At 29.4% G+C, this 21,700-nt stretch overlaps 2 protein-coding genes across 2 annotated transcripts; one reads left to right on the forward strand and one right to left on the reverse strand.

The window, feature by feature from the left end:
• Positions 1-12,821: 12,821 nt before the first annotated feature.
• Positions 12,822-15,835, reverse strand: LOC112941324 (protein FAR1-RELATED SEQUENCE 5). The gene has a single exon (XM_026030554.2). It carries the CDS (start codon positions 15,135-15,137, stop codon positions 13,086-13,088), a length of 2,052 nt encoding a protein of 683 aa, XP_025886339.2. The 5' UTR covers positions 15,138-15,835; the 3' UTR covers positions 12,822-13,085.
• Positions 15,836-17,199: 1,364 nt separating this feature from the next.
• Positions 17,200-21,131, forward strand: LOC101253417 (probable protein phosphatase 2C 40). Its single transcript, XM_004229190.5, has 4 exons — positions 17,200-17,418; positions 18,692-19,875; positions 20,258-20,522; positions 20,815-21,131. The coding sequence occupies exons 2-4, from the start codon at positions 18,700-18,702 to the stop codon at positions 20,940-20,942; spliced, it is 1,569 nt and encodes a 522-aa protein (XP_004229238.1). The 5' UTR covers positions 17,200-17,418; positions 18,692-18,699; the 3' UTR covers positions 20,943-21,131.
• The last annotated feature ends 569 nt before the right edge of the window (positions 21,132-21,700 follow it).

Here is a 21,700-nt window from a genome sequence, read left to right on the forward strand (position 1 = left end):
TAGTGATTTCTAGCATGTTATGAATCCTTAGTATGTTTGTGTTTTCCAAAGAAATTAAGTTGAATTCCTCTTGTTTTCGTGTTGAGTTTGAGAATTGAGAAGAGTTAGGAGAATTTCCCCCTTTGTAAATGAGTTAGAACCCTAAATTGAGAAGAAAAAATCATGGAATTTCTGGTTATGGGAGGGGTGGCGCACCAACATAACGCCAGACCTTTTGGCCAATAGTTTGGGGCCTGGCGCGCCGTGCCAGTAGTGCGCCCCAAACTTTTGCCAGAAGTTTGGTGCCTGGCACCCCGATCTAGCAGAGCGTAAGGATTGCCTGATCCTTTTTCATTCTGTGCTTCTTTCCGAACACATTCCTTTGAATTATGACAACATTCTCTTCTTTGTATTAGTTCCTACAGACTCCATTAGTCTTTGGGATCCTAGATATCCGAATCACATGTCTAACTTTACATTTCAACCTACAGTAAGTTTAAGAGAAAAGTATTCCCAAATGTAACACTTTTACATCAAAAAGAAAGAAATTTGATTTCTAATGAGTTCAGAGTATTACCTCTTTTAAGAGGATCTTTAGAGTAATTAACTCAGTTTGAGAAAGAGTTATATGGTTTATACATTAAGTATCGATAGGAGGATGAATGAATTTAGACAACTCACCTTCCTCATAAACCATGTAGCCAACATGGGTATAGGGTTACCTTTTATACGGTTCCTTATTGCTTTTAAGCATAGCTTGGTGGATCCACTTAGTTGAGAGTTCTATACCCCGTAAAAGTATATGTCAGTTCTGAAAGTGTAGGCAAGATTTTATATCAATATATATAGCTCATAGTGATGGTTGTCAGTTGGAAAATCTCTAAAATAAGAGTAAAGAATATTTTGTTGTATTTTAATACATTTTGAGTTGATATCATCTATTTATAAATCTTTAAATATTTTGTCTGTGATTATTTCTTTTATATTGGAATTGAAAAATATTGTGTTTGTGATTATTCCTTATATATTGGAATTGAGATGAGGTGAGTATGTCTTCCAATCTTATTAGTTCAATTGCTTATGATTTCAGTTTTGCCCGTTCACGATCGTACATTCAATTTACTGATATCATTCGACCTACATCTTATATAATGCAGCTTCAGGTCTTTAGGGTCACTAACATGAGTTTTGTTGATACATTTACACTCCAGTTTGCTTTGGTGAACCTCTTTGCTTTCTGGGGGCTTCTTACTTATTTTCCTGTTTTGTTAAGTTGTCTAGTGACATCTATCTTAGTATTTAGAGGCTTCATAGATAGAAATTGGGAAGTCTTACGTTATTTTCCTTGCTGATGAATTCAGACCTTGATACAGTTACTTATGTTGATAAGAGCTTTGCGCTTCAAGATGTTTGGATGATCTCCTCACAAGGGGACCTGGTCCCCTGCAGAGTATGAATCTAGTCCCAAACTGTCAAAAGTACTGGAAAACATTAATGGTTATCTGCATCATAAAGGTTGGTGAAGAGCACTGTACCTCACAAATCAGAATCGACTAGGTTGTTTGTTTGATGGAATAATTATCATGGTATATATATCAAACAAATGAACAACATTACTTATTCATTCAAAAAGAAAAGAAAATTCTTCAAGCTTCAAGAACAACGAGAAATCAGTCAAATTCAGTGCTTCTCGCGATTGCTGTATTTTGTTTGGTTGTAATTGTTTATAAATTGTAGGATTCGTTTCAACTGTGATAGAAACATTTCAATTTTGGGTGAATCATTGTAAGGGCTTGGGTTATAGGTAACTTAGGCTTTTACTTCAAGTCTATATAAATTAGGTAGGATTAGTATAGCGAATGTTTTATCTGCTCATGCTCAGCTAAGTGATAGGTTGTATTACTAAGTGTAGAGATTAGTAGGTAAATCTCTTATTTTGTAACCGACTTTTACTTTTGCTAGTTGAAGATTAGTGAAAGTGGTTTTAAAAAGTCATGTTGAGAACAAGTCGTGGTTTTACTCGCTTGAGTAAGGAAGTTTCCACGTAAAGTGATTATCATCTTTACTTTCGGCAATTTGTTCTTTAATCATTGTGCATTAGTGTTGGGAAGACCAGGTTTTATCTAAGTAAGTGGACGCATACATTTCAACATATGTTATTTAAGTATTTCCTGATATTCATTGAGTTATGTTGGAATTCTGACCTCCAAATTCGCCTAAGGAACAAGTATATTTTATATGTTCCTTTGTAGATTACAACAGTTACATTTTGTGAAGAAAATAAAATAATAACACAATATTTTATCGCGGAAAACCCCAACTCATAATGGTAAAAATCACGACTTACACTTCTATAGGATTTAACTCCACTTAATTAAACTACAAGTCTCAATACAAGATTACAAACCTATGTAACCTAAGGAATGATAAACTATAATTTCTAACTACCCAAGACAAAAATCCTCAAGTTTAAGTCTTTTACCGTCCGTCAAGTTTCTCAAACTTGTTAGACGAATCCTACACACACACTCAATTGTAATCAAAACAACTACAATCTCACAACTTTTTCCTTACCAATGGCAACACTCCTAATAAATCTCAAAACTCTTGATCGTGTTTTGATCTTCTGTCTATGTAAGTGCGCAATTTTTTCTGATGAAAATAGCTCTCTATTTATAGATCAGAAATTCAGCAAGTCGTTGTTTGATTCAACTTTTTCTTTGCCGCTACACAAACCTTGTTTAACTCAACTTACGCAGCCGCTTCTTCGTTCTTCTTAAACTATACTACCGCCTCAAGGAAAACTTATACTTAGTTTTCCTTAAATAAGTTGCCAGGAAAACTTACACTCAATTTTCCTTGATTAAATAAAAAAATTATTGAACAATTCCTTTTTCAACTTGGTTTTGCTAAAACGTGTATTCATGTTCAAACTTGTCTTCAGTTTTCTTCCTACACTTTAACTTAATTTTCTTATCTGATCATGCTTCCTTCTTCATTCCAAATCTGAAATCACATTCACGTCATTATACTTCCTTCTTTGCTTCAGCTTTCTAGTTTGTCTAATTTTCCTATTTGATTAAGAAAATTATCTTGCCTCTGAACTCCTTTATGAAAGAAAACTTTTTGTATTGGTTGTCTGTCGGAAAAACAATATTTTCACAACTTTATAATTTCCAATTCGCATGGTTGACGTTTTCCTTATCCAAGTTGGATTCGGTCTGTAAAAAACACGTCGAGCAACCTGTTCTTTCATTTGTTCCTCTATTTGTCAATTATAAAAATCTTTCTCGTTCCAACAGTTATGTTGCCATCGGAACATTTTGAGTTTAGCATGCACTTGGACACCCATTTCACTTTAGTAAGTTTTCCGCTAAGGAGTGTGGTTCGCTTAAGAACCAACAATCTAGAGTGTCAATCAAGTTTAGTATCTAGGTCGGAAACGTGACAATATATTAGCCATGTTATACCGTTGTTACCATATATGGTACATATAAATATGTTACCTAAAATTTGTATAGTTTTTATAAACCTTTCCCAGTAGAGCAACTTGTATAATTTGGCTCTAAAATCAATGTAAAAAACAAGTATTTTCCTTTCTGACCGTGCCTCTCTCTGACAAACAGTTGAACAACGTCCTTTGGTGAACAAAAACAACAAATGCCCCTTGCATGGTTTTTGATGTCCTATTGTTGTTTGTTTCCATTATTAGTAATTAGGGCCAACGTTATTATTATCTACATATATGGATAATATTCATATATAGCCAAATCTTAAATAACATCTTTCTTATCCAATGTTCCTCAAGGGACAAATATAATTAAATTCATTGGCTAATTGCTAATTGGATATATATAGATATCCAACATTCATGGGTACTGTACCAGTTCCACTTTGTGCCTCCTCCTTAAATCACAACTAAATAAGAAAGGAAATGCCAAATAATTAAATAATACTACTTTATGGCTTCAAAACGTTCACATATATTAATTACGTAGAGTTATAAAATGTAAGTTATCCCTTGCATTAGATGAAAAAAAGAAGAAGAAATAATATACATAAATACTTCATCTTCAAAAGTACTCCCTCCTTTTACCCTTATTATTATTCTACCTGGGCTCAGTAGTAGAATCAAAAATTTAATAAAAGATGTTTAAATATAACAATTTGTTATGTTATGGGTGTCTAAAATATGTTATTTTATCATTTTATATATTATTTTACTTATATATATATATATATATATATATATATAATATAATTAGACACCCTTGTCATTATGTGCCTACGTACTGCCTGGGCAGAGCCAACTTACGCAAAAAGGTAATTTTATATAGTGTTTAAGTTAAAAAATTTATTAAGAAATATCAAAATATAAAAAAATAAAATTGCGCTAAAGATAAAAGTTAATATAGTGTACCTTTTTCACTATCTAACTAAACATGTAATTTTCCAACTAATATAAATACTTTTTTTTTAAAGATTAGATAATTATTTATGCAACTTTCACTTTGGAAAAGCCATTTGTAAGATTAAATAAATTCATTTTAAAGACATGTTTTTGCTGAGAAAGATATTTTTTCTCCACACCAATCATCTCTTGCGTTTTTCTCTCTCATCAGGGCCCACTTCATTTCTCGTTCGATTTTCTTTTTTAAAAAAAGAAACCAAAGTAAGTGGATTTTTTAAAAAATGTGCAAATCAAACTAAATCACTTTAATTAATTTGATTTTTCAGTATATAATAATAATAATAATAATAATAATAATAATAATTTACTTTCAAGTGCATATTAGATTTGATTGTACTGTAGTATAACATTTAAAAAAGACAATTATTCGATTTTGATTTGATAACAAAATTTAAGGAAATAAATATAATTTTTAAATTTTGTATTTTTAAGCTAAGCGACATGTAGAATGTATTAAAATGTAATTACATTTTCGATCTTAACCTCACCTAAGAAATCAAAATTAAAGATTTATTTTAAAAAAATTATCTTTAAACTGAAATTTTTTTTTTTATATATATATATATATATAGCCTCTCCAAGAACAAAATAAAAAATAGCATACCTTATCTAAAAGTTTAGTCATTTTTAAGGTCATCATAAAATTTCTTGCAACTAATTTCTATTGTGCACAAAGATAAAAATCTGGTTATGATATATTTAGATATTTCAACAATAATTGAAATTAAACAATGATGAATAACTAAATAACTCAATAATAAGTCAGTTTGAATATGAAATAAATCGTCAAAATTTTAATCAAGATAGAATTACAAATCAAACTTGAAAGTGAAGACAATGATTTGGATTATTATAAAAACAAACACTTGAATTACGGATTAAGAATTCAAATGATTAATATACATATAATAATATTTCAAAAAATTGTATAAGACACACGGTGTGTGCGTACGTAATTATAATATTTTTCAATTAGATGTTAATATAATTAATTTGGTTCATCTTTTTAAAAATTATATTTCACTTAAAAATCAAAATCAAATCAAAGTTCATGAATTTTAAAATCTAAGAATTAGAATCAAACAAAATATTTATCTTTTCTGTGATTTGACTCAATTTTTTTATTTGATTGGATATTTCATGTTCTTTGCGAACATTCCTGTGTAGGATGACATATTCCAACAAATACTTTTCTAATATTTCCTTAGATCTTTTCTAGGAACTTATATGTTTCCTAACGGTTTTTTTCTTTTCGTGTTTAGATTTATTTAGGCATCATTTGTTATATTTAATGGAAGTTTTAATTTAAATAGTTTAGATCTCAAGTCATTAAGTGTATATATTTTAAATATTTATTTAAATAGGTTTTTGTTTATTAATGTTTTTGTGTGGATAATATTAATTATCACTTTATATACAAATCACCTGCTACAATAACTAATCATTTTTATTATTATAATTATCATGACAATTACTTTCGTCAATCAAAGGTGAATCTATGTAGATCAAAGAGAATACCGCACCACCCGATGGTCTCAATTGACATTATATATATATATATATATATATATATATATATATATATATATAAGCTCAAAGTTTACCACCTTAGGGATGGAAGTTCGAGCTTTACTATTTTCTTAAAAACTTTTTTTTTAATCATGCAGGACACGCAAATATAGTAAAAATCTAAAATTTGCATGCAAATATGCTAATAAATGTTATGCAATGTCTTGCTTTGATGGGAGTTTTTGCCATAGGTTACTATTCAAAGTAGTATGACATCCGTAAATTTGAATTTTCTATATGTTTTTATTGTCAGTCATTAATTACTTTGTCATAATACTCATCATTGATAATTATTATTGTTATCAATTATTATTATTGTTAATCGTTATCATATACTATCTTCATCGTTATGATTATATTTATTGTTACCAACACCATTTTTATTGTCATCTCCACCACCACTTATAACCACTATCATCACTAGAGTCAATTCTTGCTCAACCAACTCCACCATGTCATCTAACACCTAACACTGTAGTCACCACTATCAGCATTGTCAACTACTAACAGCAATCAATGTCATCATCACAATCACAACTATTAATCATAATCATCATAATAGTTATTACAACACCGACCACCTCCATCAACATTATTACTAGCCATTAATATCAACTTTTACCACCACCACGACAAACCATCTTCACTATCGTTAGCGAATATAAATATTTGTTTATTTTTAACAAAATAATGGTTCAATGTTATCTAATTACATATATGTACTCTGTCTATCTAATAAAGAAAGGATATACTTTCTTTTTTAGTCTATTTAAAAAAGAAGATGAATAACTTTTCCTCTTTTGGTAATAATTAGTTTCAGTTTGCCACAAATTTAGCACATTGATACATTTGACATAACTTTAATTTATGACTACATGATTGAAAATTCTTTTTATTTTATTAAACTTTGTGACAATTCAAATTAGATCATTCTTTTTTAAATGGGGGAAGTACTCCCTCCGTTCAACAATACTTGTCCACTATTGACTTTGTACAACTTCTTAAAGAAAAATATAAATAGAAGGGTAATTTCACTTTATTACCCTTTGAATATAATAATTATAATGTCTTGAAAATATAACAGAGAAATGATTATAATCAATTATGAGAGTAAATTGGTAACTAAGGGTCATTTGTAGAAAGATTAATAACGCAGTGATTAATAACACAGAGATTAGTTATGTGGATATTAATAGTGCAGAGATCAATAATGCGGGGTTTATTTTAATAAAATGTTCGGTTCACTCTTTCCACCTTATCTTGTTTTTGAATTAAAATTCTATAAAAAAAAAAAACTTTCTTCCCAATTATATCCTTGAATTATTATGTAATTTGGTCAATGTAGATAATTGTCGGATAACATTATTTTTTTGATTTCTAATTAGGTAGGAGAAGAACAATTTTATTGTCATGTTTGCTACTTTTTCACTTGAATTATTTGAGAATAAATAATCGTCATCTTAATAAATTGATCACTCACAAAATGTCAATTTTCAATTTAAAAAAGATAAATCATCTACTTTCACTATAAAAAACCCCCCCTCCCCAAATTGTCAACAGATTTTACTAACAACTTAAGTTGGTTAGTATTCTACTAACAATACTAATATTTTCTAACTGACTTATATTTTAAAACTTAACTACGAAATTCTAACAGATTACCAACCAAAATCTTACTAAGTATTTTAGTTGGTAAATATGGTGGGGAAAAATGATGCCAAATTTAGCAACATGCTATCAATGGATTACCAACTGAAATATAATTAAGCACACCTTTTGTTGAACCAACGAAGTATATATTCGTTGGTAAATATGACAAAAAAATTGTTTACATAATTTATTAACATATTACCAATGAATTACTAACCAAACGTTTACCAACGACTGGATTGTGTTGCTAAATTTACCAACCAAATATAAATATGTTGGTAAATTAGTAACGAAACGTAATTTGTTGGTAAACTTGCCAATCAATATTCAATTAGTTGAAAATTTTGCCGAAATATAAAGATTGTAGTTAGTAAATTACTAACATCATTAAAATAGTTGATAATATATCAACCTATCATTAATTCATTGGTAAAATTTAGCAACATTTTAATTATTAGTTGGTAATATTATACATGAATATTTAGTTGAATAGTAACTATTACCAAATGTGATAAAATTTATTGGTAAATTATTAATTACTGACTTGTATTTGAATAGTTGATAAATTTATCAATTGAATTTAAATTTTTTGGTATATCAACGTCTGGTATTGAGACTTTCATACTCGCTTTGTGCCGTTAGGCGTTTTAACTTTTAAATTATAGTCAAAACTTGACTTTGGTCAATGTTTTTAGTAAATGTGCTTAGATTAGAACTATGTCAGTATCATTAGTTTTGGAATGTCATTTTTTATCTAACATGAATGTTGGTTAAGTTTAGAGGCTTCCATTTTTTGTTTGTGCCGTTAGGTGTTTTAAAACATATGTTTAATTAAAATTTGACTTTGGTCAATATTTTTATGAACGTACTAAGATGAGAACTCAGCCAGCGTAATTAACTCTAAAGATCATTTTTTATATAATAGGATGGTTGGTTCGGACATTGAGGCTTTCATTTTTAGTTGTGTCGTTAGGTATTTTAACTTATAAATTTTGATCAAAATTTAAATTCGGTTAATATATTTGATAACGTGCTCACGTAAAAAATTTATCAGTACAATTAGATTCGGGAGGTCATTTTTATGTAATAAGATAGTAAGTTCATGTATTGAGGCTTTCGTTTTTAATTTGTGCCGTTAGATATTTTAACTTTTAAGTTTTGACGAAATTTCACTTTAGTCAATATTTTTGGTAATCATGCTCGAATTGAAATTTTATCACCGCGGTTAGCCATATAAGTTCAGTTTTTGTCTCATAGAATGATTGGTTCGGATTTTGAGACTTTTATTTTCAGTTTGTATCTTAAGCGTTTAACTTTTAACTCTTGGCTAAATTATGAATTAGGTCAATTTTTTCCAGAAACATACACAAATTTGAATTTCGTCAGCGCGGTTAGCTTTGAAAGGTCGTTTTTCGTCTTATAGGATGGTTGGTTTGAATTTTGAGGTTTTCATATTCAATTTATACCTTAGGCATTTTAACTTTTAAATTTTGACCAAAATTTAACTTTGCTTAACATTTTCTATGAACGTGCTTTGATGATAATTTTATCAGCACGATAAGCTTTTAGAAGGTCAATTTTATATCTAATGGGATGGTTTGTTCAGGTTTTGAGGCTTTCATTTTCAGTTTCTGTTGTTAGGCGTTTTAACTTTTAAATTTGGGCCAACAATTATATTAGGTCAATATTTTTGATATACGTGTTCAAATTAAATTTTTGATATAATAATATGTGTTATATTGAGATTAACTTAACTTGTTATCATAGATTTTGCATTGTTTCATTCAAATATGATTTCTAAAATTGATATTAATATTTTTGGATTTATATTTGTGCTCTTAGATTTTTAAATGCAATAAATTAATAAATATTTCACTATTGAATAATCATTTAGTTAATAATATTTTGGACATACTGTCAATTAATTACTAACCTGACATTGAACTTCAATGATATATTACCAACAAACTAAAATAAATTAGTAAATTTATTAGAAAAATAAATAATTTTACTAACGTATTTAAAATTTATTACCAACAAGGGTTGTAGTGGAGTAGTAAGTACTCTTCATCCTTAATTAAGAGGTCTCGGGTTTGATTCCTCTTGGGTACAGAGTTGTGTTTGTTAGGGAGTGCTTTGCTTTACTCCCAATGGACAATCCGGCATGAATCTGGATATAGTCGGGCTCCAATGTGGGTGTTGAATACCGAATTAAAAATAATGTATTAAATATTTATTGGTAAATTACCAACATAAATTTTCTGATACTAAAATTGTCAACCAACGAAATCGAATAATGAAGAAAAAAATTTACTAACTTCTTTTCAATTCGTTAGTAAAGATATTAACTATATATTAACTAAAGTTTAGTTGGTTAATTTACCAATGGAAATTTCAGGGTCATGTTTCAAAATTTTGTAACAACATTTTTAGGTGTTTACCAACTTATTTTTGGTTTGTAAGTTTACCAACAAACTAAAATCGGTTGATAATATTTACTGACAAACTTTTTAGCAACGAATTAATATAAGTTGACATTTGATTGGTAACTCAATTTTTTATTAACAAATTTATTGGTTGGTAACTGTGATTCCTTTTGTAGTGTTTTAAAAACGAAAAGACGATAAACAATAGCAAAATGAATAAACGATCTACATTTACACATAAAATTTGCAAGTTGGAATTTTACTACGTATGAAAATTTATAAATTGTTCAAAATATACAAATATTTAGAAAATCACACAAATATATATGTTCAGTAACAAATAACTCTCTCAACAAATAATAAATTAAAATAAGATCACAAATGTCATGTGTTATAAATATTTTTGCCTGTTTGAATTGGCTTTAAAAAAATAGTTATTAAGTCAAAATAAAAAGGTCAAATTATAATGATTCTAAGTAAAAAAAAATAAAAAGTAGGGGAAAACCAACTTTTGGCTTTTGAATTATTTCAAGTCATTCTTGGCCTTGTCAAATATTCTCAATTTATTTTAAGTCATTTTTTTTTTACTTATTTTAAGTTATTTTTATACTTTTCCAACACTTTCAAAAGTCAAAAATTGACTTAAAAGTAGGTTTGACCAACTTTTAAGTCAATCCAAACACTCTTTTTTTTAATTATTAAATGTTAAACAACTCATACTTCAAATATTATATTGAATTTATTTAGTGACAAACAACTCCCTCTAAATAATTTGTAACCTAATCTATTTGACTAAATTTACAAGTACAAATATAAAACATAAAATCAAAAAATTAAACAAATGATTTGAGGGTTATTTTTGTCTTTTATATAGATTTATCTCATGGTTAAATCCCATGTATTACTAATACCTCCAAATGGAAGGTATTAGTAATACATCATATAATATTACTTAAGGTAAAACTAATCAATTGATTAGTTATATATAAGCCTAAATTCCTACCAAACATAGTACTAAATAGTATCATACATAATATACTATTTCTTTTAATACTTAATTTCTACCAAACGATTTCATAAAATAGGCAACTATTATTGGACATTTCAACATAGTATAGTAGACAAATATTATTAAATGAAGAAAGTAATATTTAATTTATTTTTATTATATACACGTTTACAAATAAATACATTATACACATTCAAATTTTAAATTTTATTTACATTTCATCATTTCGTATTCAAATGTAGAGACAATATTTTAAACATTTAAATATATATTCATATTTAGATATCTTAATCTTATAAAATCAAATAGGGCCATGATTTTTTTTCCCCGGTTACGAAGTTCACAAAATACATTTGGCCAAAAAAAAAAAAATAACAATCGAAAATCAATTTATAGTTGAATTTTGGAACTTCTAGGAATTCAAACACCAAAAAACTTATTTCACTTTAAGTTACTTATAAATTTTTTAAAAATAACATTAATTTGTATTCAGATCAAATTTTTTATATATGATTGATCGAAATATTTAAAACTATTTTCTCTAAAAAATATATTTTTTAAAAATATAAAAAATGACTTTTTAAATAGAAAAAAAAAATATAAGCTCCAAATTTATTACATCCACCTAATCCCCCAAAATCCAACCCTTTGACCATCCCCGAATCTCAACTCCCCATACCATCTTGCATTCCTTGTTATTGCTAAACAACATACAAGTATCATTCAGTTAATATTTATGAGTTTAAACTACTATGAGTTTAACTACTATCCATCGACGGTGGACAAAAAATTACACGAGCATATTATTTTTGGAAATATTTAATTTTTTTAATTAATATATTTTAATATTATTAATATTAAAATAAAAATAATAACAGAGTGTTATATGGTAACTTGAATTATAAATTAATTGTACAAATTTAATTAGGATTCTTATTTGTCTTACCAAAAATAAAAAATACATAATTTCTTGTGTTTTCTTATTGGAAAGCACTTCAATCCTTCAAAGAAAATCAATGCCAACATATTTTTTTTTTATAAGAACCGGTACTTGTTGCCATTGAAGCAATGCTAACAAAATATTAATATGAAACTATTCCAGAAACATAAAGTGCAACAAAATCAACATATTCAAACTTATAAGAGTAAGCAAACAAAATCAAACACTATTAAATACGGCCCATGATTTAATCACAATTGCATGCTTGGTTACAAATTTTATTCTTTCGGTGAAAATTTTTTGTTGCAATACGTTGTTATTGCTGCTGCTATGTATCAGAGAGTGGAGTATCCTTGCTAACATATATGAAGGCATAAAAGAGTAACTAATTCACTATGAATAAAAACACAATCAACAAAAAAAACTAAAGCTAAAACTCTGAGTTATTGTATGTAAACTTAAAAGAAAAAAAAAGTCTTGAACAAAAAATATCCCTGGATTTATATTCTGCCAAAGAAAGAAAACAGAACAAAATGAATTTTGAATAATTGTCTCTCTAGACATCCTTTATAGTTTTAAATTCCACAAACTCCAAGTCACCTTGTAGATTAGAAACCTCTTTGATATGGATACGAAGTTGCTCTCATCAAATCCTGAAACAGTAATTGTTTACAAATGCATATATGCTATAAATAAAATACATACAAGCGCAGTAAAATAAACCCACCATAAATGAGGTTGGATATGAATCAGCACGACCACTTTGCCCTTCAAAAGGTTCTGAATATGCTGAGAATCCCTTTAAAAATGATTAAATAAAAGAAAAATTTGTTAGCTAAAAAGAGAATGATACATAAGAATAAGTCTTAGTCAAAATTCACATAATTTATCAAAATAAAACCTTACCATTGTAGGATCTGCATTAATGATTGTTTCCCTGCTATTGAATTCCTTTTCAACATTAATGTGTGAACTGAAAATTAAGCAAATAATTGAAATATGTGATTTATTCAATGAATTCACATTAAATTAAAGATCAAACTATAAAATTACCTTACTCCTTTGCCTTTTTTTTCTGATTTTGGTTTCTCTTTTTGATTTCAGCGAAGAGCTTCTTTTAACCTTATGAGAACTTTCTAAACCACTTTTCATTCTCAAAGAACGAGGACGTCCTTTAGTAGCCACGCATGGAGGGTCAAGCAAACTAAATTTTTCTCTTTGTTCACTTGAGTTCAAATCATTATTTGACTCGTTAACTTGATCATCACAAACATTATCATTATCCTCATATGGAAGTTCATCAAGTTCTTTACTTAGTTGCAACAATTTCTGATATGTAAATTTATAATGCTTTTCTGAATGAGTAGCTCGTTCAGAGAGCCCAAGAGAATGTGTCATAATGTTATTAAACCATATAGTAGAAGACTTCAGATTATACGCAAGCGATCCTGCACTTGAAATGTCATTAGCTTTTTCTGTAGTTGCATACCTTGTCCATCGATCCAATAAATAACATGGTGGAAGCGAGTGAATCTGTTTCTTTATAAATATCATAAGCACATGTCTACACAAAATTCCCATGAACTCAAACTTATGACAAGAACAAGTAGCATTCTTTAATTCAAGATTCAACCTAACAATATATGTCGGTGTTTCTCTCTGAAACAAATGCACTTTATAAATATGTATCCCATCCTGAACCTCAATTTTTTCTGAAATAAATTTTTGAGATTGAATTAACTCTTCTTGAAATTTTTGAAATATTTTTCTGGCATATATTTTGGCTGCTTCATCCTCCATTGGATATAATGTTTTCAAGATAGCCTTTGAATGCTTTGTCTTATAATCCTTCTCCCTTACTTTGTCATACCTAGCGTCAACAGCTTTATCATATTGCGTCACAAATACACTCATTGGCGTACTAGAGTTAAGATAATCTTTAAAGTATTTATTCATACTTTCACTTCTTTGAGTTGTTGACATTCCAGCACAAAAAGTAGTTCGCACATATGCTGGAATCCATTTCCCGCGAATGGTGTATATCTTACGCAACCAAATATGCTCTTCTAAATTGTACATTTTCATTATATCGATCCAAGCAATTTCAAATTCCTCAGGAGTTGTTGTACAATGTAAACACTTACTAAACTTATTTTTAAAATCATCAAATGCATGAAAAACATGACTTAGATATTCAGGAATCTTCTTCTCAATGTGCCACATACAAAAATGGTGTGCACTATTCGGGAACACCTTTGCAACTGCATTTGTTATTGCAGCATCTTGATCTGTGATTATTGTACGAGGGGAAATACCAAACATTGCCTCTTGCCAAGTATGAAGTAACCACTGAAAAGTTTCTTCCGTTTCATCCCAAAGAAGAGAACATCCAAATAAAATGGATTGGTGATGGTTATTAACTCCGGTAAATGGAACAAAAGGCATCTTATATTTATTTGTCAAGTATGTAGGATCAAATAGGACAACATCTCCAAAATTCTTGTAAGCTATCCTAGACCTAGCATCTACCCAAAAACAATTAGCTAAATGACCCTCCACATCCATTTGTATTGCATAAAAGAATCCTGGGCTATCAGATTGTCGCTTTTGAAAGTATTTCAACATCAATTGTGCATCTCCTTTCTCAAGACAATTTTGCCTTTTAGTGCTCAAATAATTCTGAATATCTCGTCCAGTTATATTGAGATTCTCTATGCCTCCCGCCTGAGTAGTTAACACTGATGCGATTTTACTTGGACGAATACCAGAATTATTTAAGAGATCAATAATATTTTTTTGAGCCTCTGATTTTTTTCTTTTTGATCGCAAGAATTTCTGACTATTAGGAGAAGCAAGTTCATGATTATGATTCAAGACAAGCCTAGCTATAACCCACTTTTCTTCTTCTTTCTTTGACATATATATCATCACTTTGCACCCCTCTCTAGTCTCATCTCGTTGCTTTTTACTCTCAAGACATTTTTGAACGAAATCCTTCTTTTGAACAAATAAACTCTTGACCAATAATGGATTTATCTTTTCTTGATCTACTAATTCGATTTTTGCGCACACTAAAACCATTACGATGAGCATAATCAAGATAAAATTTAAATCCAGTATCAAGTGATTGAAATTCCATACCGATGTAAGGCTCTCTTAATTCTTGCTCACCTAGTTGAGGAACAAAAGATACAACTGCATTCATGTTGCTTTCTATATCCTCCAAAGAATCTTCAATTCCTTCTGCATTTTGCTCTTCTAAATTAGAGATTTCAAAAGTTTCCTGCAATACACAATTATTAGATATTAGACTGATAGGGTAAGTTAGCTTTAAAATTTTAAATATTTTTCATGGCTAATGTATTGAACTTCTTCAATTTGCTAAAAAGTTCTTAAACGTATTCTTTAAATATCTTCATCACTACAAAACATAAATTTCTTCATACATTAAAACAAGAATATTTCTTTGAAACGTTTATTCATGTTGCGAAAAAGACTTAATAAGTTATGTAAAAAAAGATATACGAGGAAAACGCTACCATGATAATTGTTTCAAATTGCTTCAATGGTGGATAGTTGGTTGCTTCAATGGTTTATGTAGAAAAAGAAGAACGTTAATACAACTAAGAAAACACAAGAAATTATGTATTTTTTATTTTTGGTAAGACAAATAAGAATCCTAATTAAATTTGTACAATTAATTTATAATTCAAGTTACCATATAACACTATGTTATTATTTTTATTTTAATATTAATAATATTAAAATATATTAATTAAAAAAATTAAATATTTCCAAAAATAAAATGTCCGTGTAATTTTTTTGTCCACCGTCGGTGGATAGCAGTTAAACTCTTTACTTATTTACTAAATATTAAAAAATAAATAACAAAACTCACCTATTTTTTAAGATAATGTTTTGTAGAAAATTATTTTTCTGTGAAAAACGATTTCCTTCTTACACATTTTTTTCTTGTAATTATTTTTATTCATTGACTAATTTAAATTTATTATTTTGATGGTCAAATTTATTTTTTCACTTGTTTTCTTGTAAAATTTATTTAGATGTCCCAAATATGTATTTTTACCTATATAAAAACTAAATTACAATATAGTAGCAAAAAATAAAATCATTTTTCAAAACTTTTTAATCTTTTTTTTCATTCACATTTTTTCTTTTCTTTTCTCTTATTTTTACATCAAAGAGTGAAAAAAATAAAATAAAAATAAAAAACTCAAATAATAATAATAATTATAGAAGTAAAAAATAATTATGTGTTTAATAAATGAAATACATGATTTTAGAAAGGAACTTAAAAATTATTATTATTATTAATTAGTTTAAGAGTATGATGTGACCATAAACTTTGACATTTGGAGTTGATTTATCTCTCGTTAGGAAAATGACTCAAATATGTTTTTACCGTTATACAAATTGTTCACATATACACATGCCGTTACAAAATGAGCTCATATGTACCCTTCACTTAATGGAAGTTAAAAAAATAGTTTTAAATTTATATTTTTAAACTTTTAATTTTTTTTAAAAAATTATTCAGGGGTATATATGATTCTTCTATCAAAGTTTAAGGTATATTTTACTTTTTCTCATACATAAATTATTTTTTGACTTCTTTTGTTATAATTATTTGAGTTTCTTATTCTTATTTTTCTTTTTTTCTTTCATTCCTTAGTTTAAAGAAAAAAATTTAAGTTTTTTTTTGTCTATATTGTAATTTGATTTTTGTATTCAAAGAAAAAAATTTGGTCATGTACAATAAGTTTTACAAGAATATTAGTGAAACGAAAATAAATTTGATCATCAAAATAATAATTCTAAATTGGTCATTGAAACAAAAAAAAAGTCAAAAAATAAATAAATTTGACGAAGATTAAATTTACTGAGATTATAATTTGTAAAAAAATAATAAAACTTTAGATTAAAATTAATTTTTTGAGGAATATATCATATCCCTTTTTCCTTATTATTTTAATTTTTATAACAAATTTTGTAAAGATAAAAATAAAAGTGAGACATTTTATAACGACTACTTTTGTAATGAGATTATTATATCAACTTTAAATAATAAAGCAAGGGGTATATATTTATTAATTATTATTGAAATAAATATGTGGGAAATTGATATAGTATAATTGAAATAAATATGTGGGAAATTTGGAGTTGAAATAGTAGGGTGTGTTGTGATACGAAATTATCGGTGACACTATTTTGACCTTCTTCTCTCTTCCTCTTCTCCATTAACGTCAGCCATACAAATCCACCATTCTTTTTTTTTTCTCTATATTTATATATTTCACTCTCATCCATCCAATTTATCTATCTTACTCTTACTTTCATCTTCACTGCATTTCAGGTTAGTTCTTCAATTCCATCTTATCTCTGTTTGTTCTTGTTTCCCATTTATCAGATCAGATTTATTTGCAACATACACACTTGACATTTGCTGATTTTGTGAAAAAGTTTTGATCTTTTTACTGAAATAGAAAAATTAAGGGTTGGAGAATGATTAATTAGAAGGTATTAAGTTGAAGCGATCTAATTTAATGTTGTTGTGTTGTCATGGATGGGCTATTGGTTAGTCTCATTCAACTTTATAATTTCATTGACAAACCACTAATTTTATGTTCTATGTTGGTCTTGGTTATATTTAATTATTGTGGTGACTTTCTTCGATTAATTCCTGAATAATTATGTTGGAAACTGCTATCTCTCGATAGGTATTAGGTAACTCTGTTCACCAAAGACTAAAAATCACCTCCTGTTTTGTCGAAATCAACCCATTTCATTGACCACTAGGCTACAACCTTGTTGTTCTTGGTCTTTGCCTTGTATTTTTCTCAGTAATTAAACTTTCTTCTTCTTTGAGTATGATGTGATGTTGTTCTACTAGTTATCTTGGTGAATAAGAAATTTGAGGTAGTAAAACTCAATATCTTTGAGCTTACATGGAGTGATAGGGGCAGTGAGAATTCGTTCAGCAGATCACAACTTGCTTAAAGTTGAGGTTTATTGTTTGTGAAATCCAATGGCTTGTTGCCTTCTGGTCCATTCGGATGGTAGTATAGCATACGTTCTGCCAATTAGCGTTTGGAATGAAATTATAGTAGGAATATCCGAGAGGACTTTGATCAGATGCCAGCTTATAAAATAGTCATACTATGATTGTATTAATAGTAATACTTCTGAAAGAATATGTTGTCTGAAATGAATGGACCATAAATTGCAAAAGAAAAAGAGTCATAGCTATTTACAATGATGTTCTATTCCATCAGCAACCAAGGACTAGCTAAGGAGGAGCACTGTTCACTTCTTTTTCTATCTTGTTCCTCTGTGGATCTTTTACGTATAAAATAGCACTTGTTTCTGCAGCTACGTGATGATTGTCAACTCTATCGTTGCCATTGTGTAGTTCCATCCAGGAAGAAATTAAAAAAATATAGGATCTGTTACCAACTAGCTTCTAGGTTACCTAAATTGCATTACTTGTGTAAGGTTTTTATAGTTGTTAATCCAAAAATATGGTCATGGCCTGACACAGTTCCCTAAGGATTTTTTCAAATTAAATGGCCTGCAGAAGTTATAAACAGATCGTACATTAAATTATGGAAATTTTGACTTCTTTTTAGGTGTACAAATGATGCATGCACAAACAATAGCTGATCCAGGAGAAGAAATCAAAATAAGTTTTGGCTATAACTTCACAGATGATTCAGGTGAGGATTCAGACGGTATTGACAACTGCCATGGAATTAAACTTCATAGAGCCAACAATTCCTTTTCTTGCCTGTCTGGTGCGGCTTTAAGTGGCAATGCCACACTAGCTAACACAAATATTTGTAATGGCTTGTTTGGTGCTGAGATACTTCCAGCGTTGGATTCACCTACTTCTTTCCGCCGAATTCCCTCTTCCCAATCTTTCTCAAGGTTGGATTTATTGTCATCTTCTTTGCAAAGCAATCTGTCAATCTTGAGTTGTAGTCCATCCTCTCCAAGCGCGCTACATGATGACGAGTCATTTTCATGGAGGCCCACAAGTGCTCCTCGAAGTGAAGGTTTCTTGAATGCAACAGAATTTAAAATAGCAGGTGGTGCAGCTGGTGAAGACAGAGTTCAGGCTGTTTGTTCAGAAGAGAATGGATCACTTTTCTGTGGCATATATGATGGATTCAATGGAAGAGATGCAGCCGACTTTTTGGCTGGAACATTATATGAGACAATTGGAAATTACCTCAATTTATTAGATTGGGAAATGGAACAGGAATCTGGTAAACTTTCTAACCATCTGGGTTTCTGTGGAACCCTCCATGATGCCGTTCAAGATGATAGATCTAGCATCAAGGTTAAAGATACTTCAGAAAATGTTAATCAGGGATCTTATGTTGATTGCTCTTCAAAAGTAGAGAAGTCATGCGACTCATTTAAGATGAAGGTACTTAAGAGCTTGGAACTAGCTCTATTTCAAGCTGAGAACGATTTCCTCCATATGGTTGAACAGGAAATGGATGACCGCCCTGACTTGGTATCTATTGGATGTTGTGTTTTAGTTGTGTTTCTCCATGGGAAAAACATGTATGTGCTCAACCTAGGTGATAGTCGAGCTGTATTGGCAACACATTCTGATGTCCTCAATATTTCCAAGGATGAAGTATTGCAGGCTGTGCAGCTAACCATTAGTCATAATGTTGAGGATGAATCTGAAAGAAATCGACTATTGAAGGATCATCCTGATGATCCCTCAACAATCGTGGCTGGAAAAGTCAAGGGAAGGCTAAAGGTCACTCGCGCACTTGGTGTGGGATATCTGAAAAAGGTGCAATTTCTATTTTGTTTACTTTATCTAATCAGTTTTCCACTCATTCACATCCAGATCATGAATGTTTGGAATCCATATTATGCCTTGCTATTCTTAATACTAGAAGTTTTTATCCATCGTAAATGTTAACATAGGTAAGATTAATTTGTCTTCTTATTGAGACGAATACTGAATTATTTCAAACAAAATTCATTTTTTGTTGTGATTGATAGGGAATTCAAAGGTTTCGTTAGTGTACTCAATAATACATATTCATAGGCAATTCTTCAATAGGGCATAGCAATTATGTTGTGGCACTCCCTGGGTGCCTATGTTGATACATTCTTTTTTTGTTCCTGCTTACCTATCAAAAGAGGATTTAACAATTATCTTGTTGCAGAAAACAATGAATGATGCCTTGATGGGCATACTTCGAATTCGTAATCTGATCAGTCCTCCATATGTTTCTGTACAACCTCATATGACTGTACACGAAATCTCAAGTTCAGACCAGTTTGTTGTACTTGGAAGTGATGGTTTATTTGACTTCTTCAGCAATGATGAGGTTGTTAAGCTTGTCCATTCTTATATCTTATGTCACCCTTCTGGTGATCCAGCCAAATATCTAGTGGAGCAGCTCGTGATGCGAGCAGCAGATTGTGCAGGTACAATTTCGATGCGCTGCATCACTTCTCTGTCTCCATCCAACCACTTTTAATTTAATTTAATCGTATAATATAATCCATTAGACTACTATTTCGTCCGTCAGCACTTTTGAAGGACGAAGTCAATGAAATCGGATACAAATCTTAGAGACTTAAGATTGTTTATTAGGTAGTAATTATTGAAGTGAGATCAGCAGAAGAATATAATATAAAGTCTTCTGTTACCTATTTGCGTTTTGTTGATGAGCTAATTATATAAAATTGTTTTAAATAAATTTTGAACAATTTGCAGGATTTAGTATGGAAGAGTTGATGAGCATACCAGCTGGTAGAAGAAGAAAATATCATGATGATATAACAGTAATTGTAATAATTCTGGGAATGAACAAACGCACCTCAAAAGCATCCACATACCAATAAGTTTGTTGATTAGAAGAAGTTTCTTTTTTATTTTTTTTCCATTTGGTCTGTGGGGGATTATAGAATGGGGAGTGGGTTATTTTATTTGTAGTAATAGTGTTTATGTTTGTCATAATTTTTTTGTGGAGGACTTCTTCCTCATCTTTAGCTATGTACAGAGTGTTTCTACATTTTTTTTTGGCCTTAAAATGAATTGTTTCTAGTGTACCTCTAACCTCCCACTCCCCCTCCAAAAGAAAAAAAATTCGCCATATCCAGTGAAATTTCATAAAGTGAGGTCCGAAAAGAATTGAGTGTGCTCGGATACCGAGGTAGTTATGTTGTTTTTATAACTAATATCAAAGTAGTGTGGGGCATATAGGCAAGGAATTGCAACAGTAATAAGGTATGATCACTTTTATACATAAATTTAATTTGCGATACCATATACCAAAAGTGGAAGACTGCAAGAATAAGCTAAAACTATGACTAATATGGTGCTCTATACTACTACAAAGCCAAATACATGAATAGGCTAGTAATAAAACAACTCTTAATTACGTACTAACTCTTTACCCTTATTCACGATCTTTATACCTTTCTATCTAAAGTTATGTTTTTGATAAATTGAACATGCGTCATAATATGTCTAATCACCTCTCTACCGTAAATGAGATCTGAGAATTTTTGAAAAATAACTACACAAAGTCTTGATCAAGAAGGTAAAAGATTTAAATGGATCTTTTTTATTAGAAAGAGGAATATGAACATTCATGGAG

This window comes from Solanum lycopersicum, chromosome 1, assembly GCF_036512215.1.
Source record: "Solanum lycopersicum chromosome 1, SLM_r2.1".
Lineage (NCBI taxonomy): Eukaryota > Viridiplantae > Streptophyta > Magnoliopsida > Solanales > Solanaceae > Solanum > Solanum lycopersicum.